Genomic DNA, 16486 nt, shown 5'->3' with positions numbered 1-16486 from the left:
TCCCCAGTCGAATGGGCTTGCTGCCATTATTTCACTCTCTCCTACTACTTTTGAGGAATTGGACCATGGGATTGATAATTTTCTAATGCAATACAGGAACGCCGTCCATTCCGTTACTGGGAAGAGTCCCGCGCTTCTATTTAAAAGCAAAAAGCAAAAGCAGTTTTACAGCGGTCCTTCGGGTGGACCTCGACCTGCCAATACCCAGCGCTAAATCCAGGGTGGAAAACCACCCTGAGCCAACCACTGCGTCAATAGTAGCATCCACGCGTGGAAATGGGAATGAGTCACGCTCAGTGACCTGATTCAGCTGTCGGTAGTCCACACATATCCGTAAGCTACCATCTTATTGCTTACCAGGACGATTGGTGACGACCAGGGTGAGGAAGATGGACGGATGAATTTTTTCTTTAACATCTCGGAAAATATGCTGTCGAGTTCACCCTGGCGGTGGATTTGGAGCATCCTGGGAGGGAACAGCGGAAATCGCTTGACAACGCGGTGCCGACCAAAAACCAGCGCCGAATCCAAATAGACCACGTCGACGTCAGTTATCGGTGGCGAGGGTCAGTCACCGCCTGCCGCTCCTTCTGAAACACCAGCGTGGACTCCGACCTTGCACTTGTACGCTGCTGCTTTCCATTGCGCTTTTCAGGTGTACGCAAAACGCGCACACATCGCTTAGCCATTGGGAAGCTAGTGGACCCAGAAGTCAAACCAAATTATCAGAACCAGCTCATCGAATGCCTGCCGGACGGTACAGTATCGGATGTAAACGGCCACTGGGCAAAGATCCTCAAGCGCTACTCAAAACCGGAATGCCTGTTTTCGATGCAAACCAGCCAACCTCATCCAAACATAGGATCTCTGATAGGACCGTGTCTTTGCTGGAGACCCGGCGACAGATTCCACCTGGTCACAGCCACAACTCCACCCGGCACATCTTCCGACGCCAGGTGAATTTTGGTGTCCGCGCAGACCGAGGAGCTTGGCGGACCGGAAAAGCCGAAGAAATGGAGGATGCCAAGAATGCTGGAAACGTACGCAAGCTGTCCCACTTGATTCGTTCGACTAGTCCTCGGAAACCTCACGTCAGCGAAATAATCACAGACCAGAATGGTTCCCTGATATGCAGCAAAGCAGAAAGTTTGGACCGCTGGGCACAGTACTTCGAACAGCAATTCAGCTGGCCACCTGCTACCTCCAATCCAGAATTCTAGCCTCCAGGAGAAAGGTGGACCTTAAATATGGAGCCGGCTCCAGTCTCAGAAGTGTCCAAATGTATTTCGCCACTCAAGCGACATCGTGTCGCTCGTCTTGACGACTCTCCATCTGCTCTTTTCAAGGACGGTGGTGGACTCCTCAGCCAATGCCTGTTTAGCCTATTTGGGTCTATCTGGCAGGATACCGTCCCAGACAACTGGGGTGAAGCGAAAGTGGTGCCTCAAAACAAAAAGGATACTCGCAGTGAATGTAGTAATCGTAGAGGTGTTAGTTTGACGCCTGTTGTGACAAGACTTCTGGCGTCACCTTCTTCGTCTTCAAGGGTGTGTTTGGTTCTGTTGATCGATCAATGCTGTTAACTACACCTGCTAAACAGGCTACGCCCCAGAAGTTTGTAAACATAATCCGATCGTTATATTCATATACATCTGGGCGGGCGATAGTGTATGGTGAGCTCTCCAAAAGCTTCCCTACAGAAAATGGTGTCAGACAAGGATGTCATCATCATCGTCATCGACAGCATGACATCAGTGCTCATCACCGATGTTTCACTGCCGTAAGTCAAGGATGTTTGCTCTCTCCATTCTTGTTCAAGTTCGTCATTGATGAAGTAATGAGGTGAACACTGGGTGGTCTCCAAAAAAAACCCGGTGTTCAAATTGTTGCTGGTGAGAACGCAGATGACATCGCCCTCATCTTTGAAGATCAAGGCGTAGCACGAGCTCTGTTGAATAAACTGACCGGCATCTTCTTTTGGCATGCGCCCCGCACCTTCAAAGTGCAAGGTCATGCTTCAGAACGTGCCATCTGCGAATATATCCCTTACAATTCAAGGAGAACCACTGGAGATCGTGGAAAACCTTACGTACCTCGGTAGTTGTATTAGCTCTGACGGAAGTGTGTCTGATGAAGTCAGTGCACGAATCTCAAAGGCTCGAATCACGTTTGCTACTTTGCGTCACTTGTGGCGTCAAAAAGGCGTCCCACTGGATCTTAAGGGTCGTGTGTATCAAGCTACAGTAAGGGCTGTGTTGTTGTATGGGTGCGAGACATGGCCTCTGCGGTCAGATGATGTGAGGGGTCCTCAGGTTTTTGAACAATGATGCCTCAGAAGAGTGGCTGGTTTTAGATGGCGTCAGCGTATTATTAACGAGGGGATTAGAAAACGGGATTTGGTTTGTGCTGCAGGCACCTCAAACATCCAGCATCGTCGACTACGATGGCTCGGTCATGTGCTACGCATGCCGAAACACCTACTGAGACGATTGTTGTCCTCCGTGCCTCCTTCAGGATGGCGCAAACCGCGAGGTGGACAGCACATGACTTGGCAGAAAGGAATGAAAGAGGTCACGAAGAGTTTGGGTGTTGTTGGTGTTGTACGCCTTCCAGGACGGGGTCCCCGTGACCCCGCCTGTGCTTGTGTTCGGAGGCCAGCCATACCTAATAACCGAACATTTGGACGGATGTGTCACGCGCAGGACACGGGCCAAACGAAGGCATGCCCCGATTGGTCAGAATGCCAGTCTATCCGAGTCAGGTTCCTGTGACTCGACGCTTCTTGCCCCCTTGCGGAGATTCTGGCACGACCTTGTGGAACACTCTGTGACTACCCTATAAATACAGTTGTAATGATTTCCCTTTGTCTCCATAAAGAACTGTAGAGCTACCGTGTCTTTTGATATACCATAGTGGGCGGAGCAGGAAGCCAAGGGACCGCCACAGAGTTGCACTACCGTACAGCAAGTCAAACAGCTTGGCTGGAGACGTTTCAAGAAATGGCGTCTAATCGATGTCAGTGGCGTTCGTGCTGTCAGTTTCTTTCCAGATTGTCTGGTTGTATAGGTGAACCTTATGGTTGTACGGCAATGAAGCATCAGTGCCAACATTGATGTTGCTGTCTTTGATGATGATGCCTGCAGGCCGCCTCGTGGTACGATTACTCGCTGTTCTTCGTCAGGCTGCTACCTTCCCGGCATGGTTGAACCTTTAGGAACTGAGTTCCGGCTAGTATAGCCCGCAGGGTCATTGCAGCACAGACGCCCGATGATGACCAGGTGACAGCTTTAGGTTGGGAACACCGCTTGATGGAAACTAATGCCAGCCTGATTATTGGAATAAACTACGAATAATACATACTCATTTTGCAACGCAGGTAGGAGACGATTTAGTTTGTCTGCTTTGGAAAACGACTAGCGAACCTGTCCAAAACTGGAACGAACAACACTTTATTCACCTCCAAAGTTACAGTCGATTTCGGTCCGTTTTCAGACCGCTTTAGTTCGTTGAGTCCCCGTCTAACCCGCCCCTGAGAGACATCTGAAGAACGAGCTTTCATAAAAATCTCTCAAAGCTTCTCATGTAGGGTTATTGTTATCCTCAGGCGGTTAGAGGATGGTGCAGAGCCCGTTAGTATTATGTGTCGAAGTTAAGACGTCAGTACTGCAACTGGTTGACATTAAACTTGGGCATCCTACTGTTGGGAGGTTCTGGACGTTCAACTAAGGTTGTTCACAGAAGTACTCCAGATGGATTCCTGAGATCCAAATTCGTCTTGCAGCTCTAGTTGCCCACTAATTAGTTTCGTGCAACAAATTTAGTCTCTCTGATTCCGTTCAAAGCGCACATGCCTCCTTCCATTTTTGCGTCAGCATATGTTTGCAATCTTAAACTATCATTGAATCGCAGTGTAAGAGTACTTGGATGTGGGCACTTCAAGGAACTGCATAACCACCCTTGATGAGTACTGTATACCCTGAGTCCTGGATTTCACTATCTAGCGAACACCACACTCATCCCGAATAGACAGAATGGCTACTTGGTTTCTTGATATGGATTATGTTCTATCGTTACATCATAAACAAGCACATAATCCACGTAGGCAATTAGGTGCATGGCATGGTGGGTCAGCTGCTATGAAATGATCAGGACCTAAACCAAGATGAGCAGGCCCACACCTGTTACCCTGACAGGTCAAGTTGTTTGACATAGGCTTGTAAAAAGCAATTAAAAGTGGTGTAGGATGAGAATCCAGTATTAACGGAATGCTGCTTCTGACATGAGCTACATCACCGGCGCATTTCCCGTACCGTGCTGTGTTTGCGCCCATCCAGCTCGACTGGAAGCAACAAGGGAGTAGACAACTGTTGACCTGGCGATGGAGCAAGAAATATTTGACTTTAAGAGAAAATGAAGTTGTCTAGGCTTTGTAGCTGAGAACTGAAATGCTCCCGCGTGAAAATCAGTTAATTCAGTATTCGTCTGGCTAGATTTTTCCTGTTCATTTTTCTGGTACTCAGTATAGTTATTTGTGAATAACGCTGACATTAGTCACAGTAATATAGCGGTCGCCTACTTATTTAGCTACTGGCTGTCAAACGTCATTGGTTTGGAGCTTGACAATACTTGATGAAGTGATACGGTAGAGCGTGACGCGCTGCAGCTGACCTATATCAACGTCACTGACATAGCTGGCCTCCTGAGTATTTGAGAATATAGATGTGAGATTTGTTGTAGGCTTGCATTAATTTCTTTCTGTTTCGTTATTTTGTCATCAGGTATTTCCCAATATACAGCACGTATTCAAAAACAGTGATCCCGATATAACGATAATATGTGAGCTCGTGATAGCTCAGTGGTTAAGGCGCGGACTTAGTAATCGGCAGGTTCCTGGTTCGAACACAACCCTGTCTAGGCTTGGGCAGCATGGCAGCTAGCCACAAGCGTGTTACTGCTGAACGACCAACATTTATTTATCACGTCTGGGTCCCTGTTACAGTCGAACCAAGATCGACTGCTGTGCCACACGCTGCCTACTAGCACTCATGTTATTGCATAACCTAATGCTCCATTCAGCTTTGCTCTGTTACCTCTGGGTAGAGTCGGTATGTCGGTCAGCTAGGCACCGAAAATATGTTACAGCTGGACGGCTTTGTGGTGTTGCGGTTATGTGAGTCGCTGTTCCAGTTTAGAAAAATGAGATGAACCCTTAAACCTATTTGGAATAAGTGTGCCCAGCAATTATGCTTAGGACAATTTGGCACCAGTCCTTACTATTGATGTATTACTGTTGTTGATCAATTTTACTACTCTCTACAGGCATATGAACATCGTGTTCATTGTATGGCCACCTACAATGACAATGGATTTCTGAAGCACTATACAGGTGTCAACAACGAGGTGGCTCTGAACTCGCCTATCTTGAACAATCCAGTGTGTTGTACCAGTGAACCAAAAAAGACCATCACATCCGGCCCAATCATGCCCCCTAGGGCAACAATGGAACCGGTCTTCGTGACCAACAATTTTGCTCCGGATTCCGATTTGAACCGTGAACGGACGACTAACCCTAACCACCGTCTCAAATCATTCAACCAAATGGATGGTGAGTGTAGCACATGTGCGAAAAGTACGGAACACATTGGTCCTCAGCGCATGGCCATGAACCTGTTCGAATCGGATGTTACATTCAACGGACGCCGAATCCGGCCGGATCTTGACACCAGACGATCATGCTACAGGCGGAGACTAGAGGCGTACGCTGAACGTCTCAAGAGTGTGCGCATGAAATCTGCCGCAGTTTTAACTCGGCTTATTGCCATGAAGCTGCGTACCTCCAGCGTGAGCGGCACGCACTCTTCGGCTCTTCCCAAAACTATTTCGCGCATCTTAGCTGAAGATGAGACAGAAAGTAGTTCGGATGATGAATCGTCGGCGCCATCAGTACCTAGGTTTGTTTTTTAAATACCACATAACACAACTACCTAATTACAGGCTGGAGGACCACTGGGTCTGCACGCGTGCGGTCGTTAATTCACACTGGCACTGGCTCATTACAGAAATAAAAAGAAGTGAACAAAATTTAAGGAATCTCCGGCATCTAAAGGCCAGCTTTAGAGCCTGGAAGAATGGTCTCCCCCTAAATTTGCCTATGGACACTTCCACTGAAGCCACTTGTTCTAGAGTGACTCCATTTGTGAAGGATTCTTCGAGACGGCATTGTTATCATGACCTAACATCCGCGAAGTGCAGTCGATTGGTTTCCGAACTGAGTAAGTTTTGTTTCTGGGTTCTAGTATATGTTTTCCAGACCCGTTGTCCACAGACCTACACTTGAGATGCTCTTGTATCCCTGGTTATATTGGACCTTGTATCATATGCTGTGCACAGGCGCACACCTCTCCACCATCCACAATCGCGGAAGCAGAAAGTATTGACCTTCTGACGCGTGCGAGACCATTAAGTGGCCACATTCATCCAAAGTTATCTATTCCTGGAGGTGAGTTTTGCATCCTAGTAAACTGTCTACATGTTTGCTCCAGATGCCAATGACAGTATGGTTTTCAATGGAGGTTTTGTATGAAGAGTGCTTATTTCAGTGTTTCAGACAGATCTCGATTGGCCTCCACGGTTGCGAATCAATAAACTAACACAGAAAATGGTGAATGCGAAAGTATTACTTTGAGGATCGGACAGATGAAAGAACGATTTATTCATGCGATTAGGATGACGTTCGTTTCCATGCGGCTAATCGGTAGCCAACTCAGTTCAGTCGGAATGAACAAGTTAGTCTTTTTTGGCCACACAGGATGGAACTCACTAGTCTGTTAGTGCGTTTAACGGTAACCGAGGGTCGTCTAGGTCATTTTGTTGTATCCTTGAAGAAAGTCCTGTATTCGCCGAGTTGACCTGGTGGCCTTCGTCTACTGAATCGTCTGGGGTAGCACTGTCCTGGTCCATTCTGTTCACTGCTCACTGATAGGTGCCAATGCGGTCTATCCACTTTGCGGACGCTCACGAACGGGACCTCTTTGGTAGACGAAGACTGACCGCTTCTCTTTGGTGGTGGCATCGGCCATCAGTAAGTCGTCGAACTAAAGCTCCAGTTCTGACGTTTTGAGTGACCGTCTTCCTAAGGCTTATCATATTCTTAGACGTTACCACTCCTAAGGAGAGGTTGACGCCGGTACTGATATTGGCTGCGTTTTCTACTGGTTCCAATGTTTTTTACCTCAGCTTTTCTTAACGATGAATCGGCTGCAACGATATCCCAACCGTCGACTCCCATGAAGCAAGAAGCACTGGTTCAGCGTCAGCCACAGCTGTCTGTGTATCTCACTTGTCTCTGCACCAGCTGATACCGTCAGTCTCACTTCGCAGGCCACTTTACTCTTCACTATCTCGCTACCTTTTGAGCAACTTTCGTATTCGGTGCGCAACACATGCGTTTTGTTATGACATTTTAATGCCCAGTGTATGACTCTTATTGGTGACACCCGTCTCATACTAATCTAAGCCTTATTGAGAATGAATGCCATTCCTATCATAAACTAACATCTGTGCCATTCCTAATTTTTAAAACGATGGATTCGCACGCTTTCTGGATAACTGGTACATGTTTATGTATGCGATATGTGTTGTAGTATCCCTCAGTGAAGCAATAAAATCCCTTCGGGAGAATAGCCTCTCTTCATAGAGGTTGGATACTAAGTTGTGTTTGTTGCAGTTCCTTTCTAGGGTCACTACTACGCATCACATAAACTAAAGAAGTGCAGATGTGCGTAAGGGGAATGAGCTGGAATGTCTGAGATCCATAAGTGGCCTACCCACTGAACAGTGAGCCAAGTTTCGTTCATGTGGAGTGTCAGCGAGACCGTTAATTTGCCGTGCGTTTACCTACCTGCTTTAGTGTCCTTTGAACTTTCTGTTTTACTGTTCCATCAGCCTTTATTTTGAGAACTACATGCAGATAATTTGCGTATGTCGGTTATTCAGTTAGTTTAGGTTGTTGACAAAAGTGGTTTGGGTCTGCATGCTCCGTATTGCCGAGAGAAATCAAGTTGACTAATATCCGGATGCCTTCAACATCGAAGAATCTAGATTTTTATGTTACTTCAGGCGGTCAGCTTTCGGCAGCCATTTGTTGAGCTGAGTCCTCGGTGCACACTTTCTGGGCACAGTTTCACTGCTCTGTGTAATTTCAGGTTGTGAGTTTTGCCCACTTCGTTCCTTAGGCAGTCGGCGCTTATATTAAATTTCTCTCACAACCTGGACAGTAAGCAAATCAACCTTTATATGGACTTGATATCTACTCATAAGGTTGTTCAAAACGACCGGTTTTGCCGTTCTTGGCGCTCATCAGATAAGCCCAGTCCATGAGTTTCCATCAGCCTAATGTACTTCAACCCAGATTGTACACTTTGTTGCTTAAAACATCATAAACGAGAGATTCATCTGAGTTTTAGGTGAGTCTCCCGTCAAAACCAAATGGGTATGCGAATAAGTGTATCTTGCTACAATTGATCTTTGACCCAACGGCTTTTTGTCCGACATTAACCACACTCTATCTACTTTCTTTTCATGTTGAATTTCGGGTACTATTAATCCCGCTCCAGGTTTCCAAACCGAAGGTTTGGTTTGAAGATAATTCTGATTTATCGATCCCCCGTGTTCAGGCCTGGTTAACGTGATAATTACAGGTCCCCACGCTTCCGACTTGTGTAGAAAGTTAACGGTCACTACGATTTAACCGTGTTCTGCCTACGACCCAGACCAAGGCACCTGTAGGTCACCTGTAGGCAGGCGGGCTAGTTTTCTGCCGCAACTGGATATCCCCGTAACACTTTGACTAGTCACATCAGAGGAGAGTCATCGTATCATACAACAATCTAAGCCTTGTTGTTTCTCGTTTCCGTTGAATCGGGATCTTTGAATCGACCCTATCAGAGTAAACACTACTCAATTGCATAGCATAACGCTGCAGTGATTCTCTTATGCTGTAGTTACTGCGTGTGTGTGTGCCACTATTGGAAACATTTTTGCTCAATCCAGCTATAAACGGAAAACAACTGCAAAGGTAATAGTGAAGTGGTATGCTTATCACCGCTTTGTGCGCGTGGATCTTCGCGAAGTTATTTTGCTGTTTTCAACGGCACTGAACCTTGAAAATCTTTCGATCGACGAGTCACCTTGAGGTGTTTTTAACATCGGTTCTATATTGTTCAGCTTTAGACTTAACAAACCGTAACGATGTCCGGCCAGTTGGAATTCTCCCAAGTACACATGATACCATTGATTACATTCAGTTTGGCGACCGAGCTTACTAGTTTTTTCGATGGACAGTTTATGGATGCATGAATTTCCCATCATGCTATCGAGTGGCTTGCACTTCATTCGATACTCGGCACCATGATATCGAGCCCGACCCCGGCGCCTCAACTGTTTCAATGTAGACTTGGCTAACCTGATAATGTCCAATTAATAGTGGTTCCCCTGAATGGAGTGGAAGTCATTCACTGATACTACAGCCGAACAATTATTATTACCTGGCACCAGGTCCTCGATTCATGTCAACGCTAAAACTAGACACCTTTCGATTGAGTGGGGTTTTTGCCTGCGTGTTGATTTGCTAGTGTTTAGAAGTGCACATGTTACGGGAACTTTCGTGAACTTTGGTAACACCTCAGCCCTAAGGCCTATCTTTTATCCGGTTTCCACCACTGTCCATTGCGTATTGTTCGTCTGGGCATCCTGCATGTGACACCGTATTTTTTATTTTGTATACAGATATCCAGCTGTCTCTTCGCTTGGAATCTCGATTAGCTGCCACGTCAAGTACAACATTTCGAGAGCACAAAACGGCAACTCGTTCCGTCACACAAGCTGATAAGCCGGTCTGTCTTCGACGGTTTGTTCCTGATGTGAACAATAAAATCATACACCGTGTCGAGCGGCGTAGCACAGTGAACAGTGAAATTTCCGCCCGAACAACACATTCGAATAAATTGTTGCCACATGGTTCGATTGCCGACAGACAACTTCCACTAGATCGGTTCCGGTCCAAGTTAAACGTACACCGAGAATTTCGTCAGTTGCCACACCGTCCCAGCAGTAAATCATCAAACGGCCCTTCGGCACTACGACGAGTAAGTTCTACAGTCTGATTAGCGCAGGGTACACTGAACCAAACCGTATTTCAAATTATTCCACAGGGTAGCTTGCATACCAGAAAAAGCTGGGATTTCATGTGGACGAAAGTTATGGGAAATCTGTTGCCCAGAGAGACGCTTCGTTGTCCAACATTGTGGACACTGAGGAGAATGTCTTCACTCTCTACCAGCTAGAACATCATCAAGCTTCCAGAGGACCAGCAACCTTCGGTTTTGATCTAAGAGCAGTGTTTGATCAGTCAGTCGATCGTGCCTCTTTGCGGCAAATCGAGGCCTCAAAGGAGTACTCCAACAATAGGAAAATGCAAAATGGAATGACGGTGCGAGGAAAACTGTCTTCCGTGTAGCTTTGTTAAATTTGTGATAAAAAAGCGGAATTTTCAAAGATATTGTTAGCATTTTTCTGAATCACCTGAAACTCACGGTGAATGAAATATTTGGGAGTTCATCGTTAACAAAAGGATAATTCACCTCACAAGCTTACCACGTCTGTGCTTTGGGAACTTGATGTCCGGAAGTAAGCCTTCTTTGATGCGGAACGATCAGAAAAAGAGCTCTGTGGGTTAATGAGAGACTGGAATCCTTATGATGGGAATTGCCGTGATGAATTGAATGAAGATGTGAGCTGTCTTCCAAGTACGGCTTAATAAATTCGACACGTTGATGGAGATTCTATACCACAACAAATTTTTGTGGCTAACACTGGAACATCACATCATGACCTCTACCCAATATCTCTCGCTTGATAGCTGTTTAACATTAGGTGCATATTTTTTGTGTTTGTAACCATCCAAATAGTTGAATGAATATGTCTGTAGGGTGCTGGCTTTGAAGACCTTATTTTCACAGTAGTATGTGATACCGATTTGATCATAAAGTCTATTAGATACTAACCTAGACGCCCTCGCCGTCATGATGAAGCTTCATACCTGGTGGCGCTGGTATACCTATTCGTCTATAGTGTCCCTAATACACTGCTTGTTTTGCATCCCCGTAAGTCTTGATTACTGGCCTAACTTAGCTTACACTAGCGATGTCCGAGCGAAAGTACAATTGTCCATATTTTGCGGTTCCACAACTGAGGTCAACTCAACCGGCGTTTACCTCCATGTGGAAACTAAACCCCTTGGAACATGAAAGATGAGTTGTTGGACTCACACGCTGAACGTTAATCATACGTTTTTACATGGAAACTTTCAAACTATCTAGCCTTTGTTCTTTGAGTCATCCCAAGTGTCAGATAACTGACTAGGATGCTTAGTTCATTTCTCACTAGTGCGATACAATTTCACTGTGATCTTTTGACGTCATTGAATGGGTAACTGTCGGCCCAAAGTAGCGAGACAGCATTCAACCGCTCCACTGCAACGACGATCGTGTTCTTGTGGTACCAAAATTACAAAACAAAGTGACAAGGGGACTTTTTACTAGTTCATCTTAGGTATTCAGATAACTTAAGTAGCAGCTTACCTCGTCGACTGACTGACTGGTCCGGTGAATTCTTTTTAGCATGGTTTTAGCTTTTCCGTAGTGATCATGTTTTGAATGTTTGTGTTGTTTCTTATTTACTTGCAGATCCTTGATTTGGCCCCGGATGGCGACCAGTCTGATACGACTCAATCGTGGCACGCCTCAGATGGCCTGGACGAACAGTGATGGGATATACGGCCGACCTGGTCTCCATAATTCCAAACCCCGATCGTCCTGTACACTGAGACGGCGCATTTACACGGTGGTTCTCAGCTAATAACGGTCTGGGTTTGAACCGACTTCGTATGCACAGTGCAGAATATTCGTTCCCTCTGTCGTGTTACTGCATAGTGTCGTCCGTTTCGCTTCAACGTCTATGGCATTTATCACCTCTAGTCGTGACTGCGGTTGTTTTGGCTTTGGTTCGTGGACTTCGCATTTTTGATTCTCTGCTTTGACTCAGTGCATTGGCTCACGGAAACGATCCATGCGCCAGCTCGTATGTACATATTCTTGTGGACGTCGTACCTGTATTCGTATGCGTCGCATGTTTTATCACTCTTCACATACCTTCTTGCAGCATCAGCATGTGTGTATTACACTGTCTTGTTTTTTTACCGGAACCGTCGTCGTCTCGGCGCCCCCTCATACTTCTCTGTTGTCCTATCAGCTATCCTTACTTAGCAGCGAAATCCTTGTAAATTTGTACAATAATCTTATCAATATGCATAGCTCGGTGCAATCGAATGTGCGCATTATTTAGCAGAAATTCATTCGCAATTTGTGATTATTTCCTGTTCTACCTTGTAGTTTACGGTCTGTCAAGATTACGCGTCAAGTGTTTTTAGCGTATTTGTCCGTTGGTGTGGTCTGCTGCGAGATGGCGCAAGTAGTTAGAGTGCGAATCTACTGACCGGAAGGTCCGTGGTTCGAACCTGACCGCCTATCGACTTCCTGTGTCTAGGGTTGGGCAGCCTGGTAGTATCCCAGCCCTCATACTTCCTTCTGGTGGTATGGCAGTTAGGCACTGGAAAGGTGCTACAGATGAACGTTTTTTTCTGCTGCCCTTAGGCGCTGAGGATACAACTGTCCAGGACTGGTCATAACTGCGGTCCTCAAAACATCAGGCATTCCAATGGGATTAAAAACTCCATATCCTAGTGGTATTTCGTTAGTGAATGCAGCTTGGGACAAATGGTCTTTAAGGCAGCTATTCCCTTGCTTACTTCATCGAAGGGAAAGCCACTCATCTAATACATGTTGCTTAAAGTAGTCTTGGGTAGATCGACTTGTATCAGTTCCAGTGCATGAATGGATTCTTCTCTTCGTTGGTCCACTCCGTCCTACATTAGTTCGAAGCGGATTGGTGTGTTTTGTGGCCTACCTGTTAATTACTAGCCAATCCAGTCTGCATGTTACTACGGACAAACCAAAGCCTAAAACTGGACATTGCCTCGATGTTGCATAATCGGTTACGAATGTGTTAGGTGGATTACACCAACAAGTGTGCACTTTGTACGTGGTGCGTACTGTTGGCCTACTGAGTTCCCTATCAGTTGCGCCTTGCAGCATAGTTTCGGCCACGAGTCGGGTGAAGTTGTAAAGAGCAATGCCGAAGGCCAAGTGTGAAGCTGCTGGATCCACATAGTGGTTCCCTAAGTCCGGTTCACTTTTTGTTGTGCTTACCAGACACTGCAGTTTTTCATGCAGAGGTCGGATGGCTTTGCTCACATCCGCTTTAGATACCTCACTTCAGTGAAATGTTTTTGATCTAACAAACTAGACATTAGGTTAGTTGAAAGATGAAAAATGTAATCGCGGATAAAAGCATTCCCTGCACTTGTGGAATTTTAGCAGTGGGGGGATTTATGTACAGTTCAAATTCTGCTGTTGGATGGTGAAACTTGGATCGCGGGATAAGCACGAAAGACGTTATAGGCTTCGGTGTATTGTAGCACGTCGGCCTTGCCGATACGTTTCGGTAATGGTTAACTGGCATCTGTAGACAGCAGTAGTTCACAGCAATGCTCGGTCTGATCACCCGCGACGGCGTACACATTCGACAGCAACTGTTCCTGCTTTGTTTTACACCAGCTTGCGACCAGGTTTCCTTGGATGGAAACATCGATGGCGATGGAACCCAGCCTAAGTCATCCTTCTCTTTGTGTGGGTTGTTCTCTCATCAGGATATGTCCACCAGGTGAGGTAATTCGATCGGTACCCAATTATTTGTTAGGTAGAGGTAATTCCTTAACCGGCGAAGTTACATCGTTCATCTCGCTCACAGTTGGCTTTCTCTGAGTTCACCGGAATTTACAAACCAGGCGCATAAATTAAGCATCGAGGTTGGTGTGTCATTCGCTTGGCCCCCCTCATTCTTGTATCTGGAAGGTGAATTCATAACGCCCTAAAACTACCAACACAATTAGATAGGTGCGTCGGTTGTTCTTTCATTCAGCCTGTCAGTTCATCTGTTTCTTTCAGAGGTGACCCCCTCGGTGTGCACCGCTGACCAGTGGGATTCAGCCTGTCCCAGTCTAGTTCGTTATCAGTTTCCACACTTTTCAGGCGAGTCAGATTTGGATTGACAAGTTCGGCTGAACCGATCTAGGCGTTGATTTTTACCGTGGCCCGATTGGCACAAATAATCAATTAAGCATCGAGGTTGGTGTGTCATTCGCTTGGCCCCCCTCATTCTTGTATCTGGAAGGTGAATTCATAACGCCCTAAAACTACCAACACAATTAGATAGGTGCGTCGGTTGTTCTTTCATTCAGCCTGTCAGTTCATCTGTTTCTTTCAGAGGTGACCCCCTCGGTGTGCACCGCTGACCAGTGGGATTCAGCCTGTCCCAGTCTAGTTCGTTATCAGTTTCCACACTTTTCAGGCGAGTCAGATTTGGATTGACAAGTTCGGCTGAACCGATCTAGGCGTTGATTTTTACCGTGGCCCGATTGGATGACCACAAATAATCATTGAGTCCTCGGCTTTCATAGTCTAACTCGCATTACATGTGTACGGCCAAACTACTGGATCGATATCCGCAGTTTTGTCATATATGAGGGTTTGTCTGTGTGCTTTCCTCCCGAAAGCATGTCTCACATGGTCCTTGATGTCACCCTACGCAAGATAAATAAATCAGCTCTGTTCCAAACACCCTGTCTATCTACATAGCTGATTAATACGCAAGAGGAATGTGACCTTATGCGTAGCTGAACGGAACACGCCTTACACTGGAGTGTACTGTTTCGTCCAGTTTCAGTCCACTTGTCGAACAGCCTGCAGGTAACTTGATAGGTCTCCATATTGTTGCTTTTCTAGTGAACCATTGAATTATAGCCTATATATGGAACCCGTCCATGTTCTTGATGGGAGCCAGTCCCACATAAGTAGAGAGAGCACATTGTTCAGCAATTTCTCGGCGGATTTATGGTTACTTATGGTATACAGTGCACTCCCCCTGGAGACCCCAATACTCTCTCTATCTGAGGGGTGTATTTACTACGTGGCAACAAACCTCACCAACTGATCATTAGCATCGGTCCATTTTGCATGATTCTGTCCCTATTATGGTTCGGTTGTTCACCTTAATTACGCGCATTTCGGTTTCTTTCTGCCACAAACAACTTCAGTACGACTTATCGCTTGTTCGATTTCATCTCTGCTAACAAGCTTACAGACGGAGGTTTGTCTCTAAGAGTCACCCGCCAAAAACTACCGGTGGAGTTTTCTAGATGTCTCACTCCTGTCGACGCAGACATTGCAGAATGTAGGAATAACAAGTCAAGTAGTTCATGTCTGTTGGGAACATCCTCTTGACATAAGCGGTTAAGGAAAATAGGCCACTTGGGGTCAAAAGAAGGAAGGTGAGTGGGTTAGATCGATCGGCCATTAGTTGTGAGCGTAGTTTTAAAATCCTAAAGGACATCCTGTCCACTTGGTGATGTACACTTATTTACAACCTGACGAATGTGTTCATGTTTTTCAAATGGATATACTGATAAAAAAACGCCTTTGGTACGATATTCAGGATATCAGTGTATATTTTCTTGACGGAACACACCACTCTGAGGCTGCTGAAGACTGACAGTCCAATGGGATATAGTCTAACGTTCACGTAGAAGGGGAGCTTTGGGAATACGTCTACCTGATAAGTCCCAAAAAGCGCAAAATCGGTCGTGGGCTGTCAAAGGGTTTTCGGTGACCTTATGAGCAGTATGCTCCACCAAGAAATGCCACTCGGTTTTTCATTATAAACTATCTGTACCTAACATCACAGAATTAACCGCTGAGCTGCAATCATTGTGTTACACTACGACTTAAACCATTTTCAGATTTATCTGCGGAAAAGTTTTTCTAATGCACTGTAAGCAAGTAATAACCAGCCGCAGGAACTGTAAAAGCCCAACCGTCTCATCAACAGAGTGTTATATTTAATCCTTTCTCTTCCATCCTTGTGGGGAGGGGGCGAGATGGCTCAAGTGGTTAGAGCACGAATTTACTGGCCATAAGGTCCGTGGTTCGAACCCGGCCTCTAACTCTCGACTTCCCTGTCTAGGCTTGGGCAACCTGGCAGTATCCCAGTCCTCATGCTTCCTTCGGGTGGCATGGCAACTAGGCACCGGAAGGGTGTTACAGCTGAACGATTCCATCCTTGTTCGGACGAGATGTTCAAAACTCATTTCTTACTGATCGCAAGGCCCGCGGTTCGAAAACAACTCTGACATTTCGAGTGCTCCAGTCTAGGTTTGAACAACCTGGCAGTATATGAGCCCCCATGCTTCCTTCTTGTGGTATGACAGTGAACCACCGAAAAGGTGTTACAGCTGAACAGTTATATGATTTTT

The 16486-nt window shown here is 46.0% G+C and overlaps 2 protein-coding genes across 2 annotated transcripts; one reads left to right on the top strand and one right to left on the bottom strand.

The window, feature by feature from the left end:
- Positions 1-2012: 2012 nt before the first annotated feature.
- Positions 2013-12398, top strand: T265_02045 (hypothetical protein; the record flags this gene model as incomplete). Its single annotated transcript, XM_009166193.1, has 6 exons — positions 2013-2243; positions 5320-5951; positions 5995-6272; positions 6311-6499; positions 9787-10145; positions 11745-12398. The coding sequence occupies 6 exons, from the start codon at positions 2013-2015 to the stop codon at positions 11823-11825; spliced, it is 1770 nt and encodes a 589-aa protein (XP_009164457.1).
- A 184-nt stretch (positions 12399-12582) lies between these two features.
- On the bottom strand, positions 12583-15942 carry T265_02044 (hypothetical protein; the record flags this gene model as incomplete). The annotated part of the gene is made up of 2 exons (XM_009166192.1): positions 12583-12745; positions 15926-15942. 2 exons carry the CDS (start codon positions 15940-15942, stop codon positions 12583-12585), a joined length of 180 nt encoding a protein of 59 aa, XP_009164456.1.
- Positions 15943-16486: the final 544 nt, after the last annotated feature.

Source organism: Opisthorchis viverrini (assembly GCF_000715545.1).
Source record: "Opisthorchis viverrini unplaced genomic scaffold opera_v5_23, whole genome shotgun sequence".
Lineage (NCBI taxonomy): Eukaryota > Metazoa > Platyhelminthes > Trematoda > Opisthorchiida > Opisthorchiidae > Opisthorchis > Opisthorchis viverrini.
The sequence above is the reverse complement of the archived record's forward strand: the minus strand, read 5'-3'. Positions and strand labels throughout refer to the sequence as shown.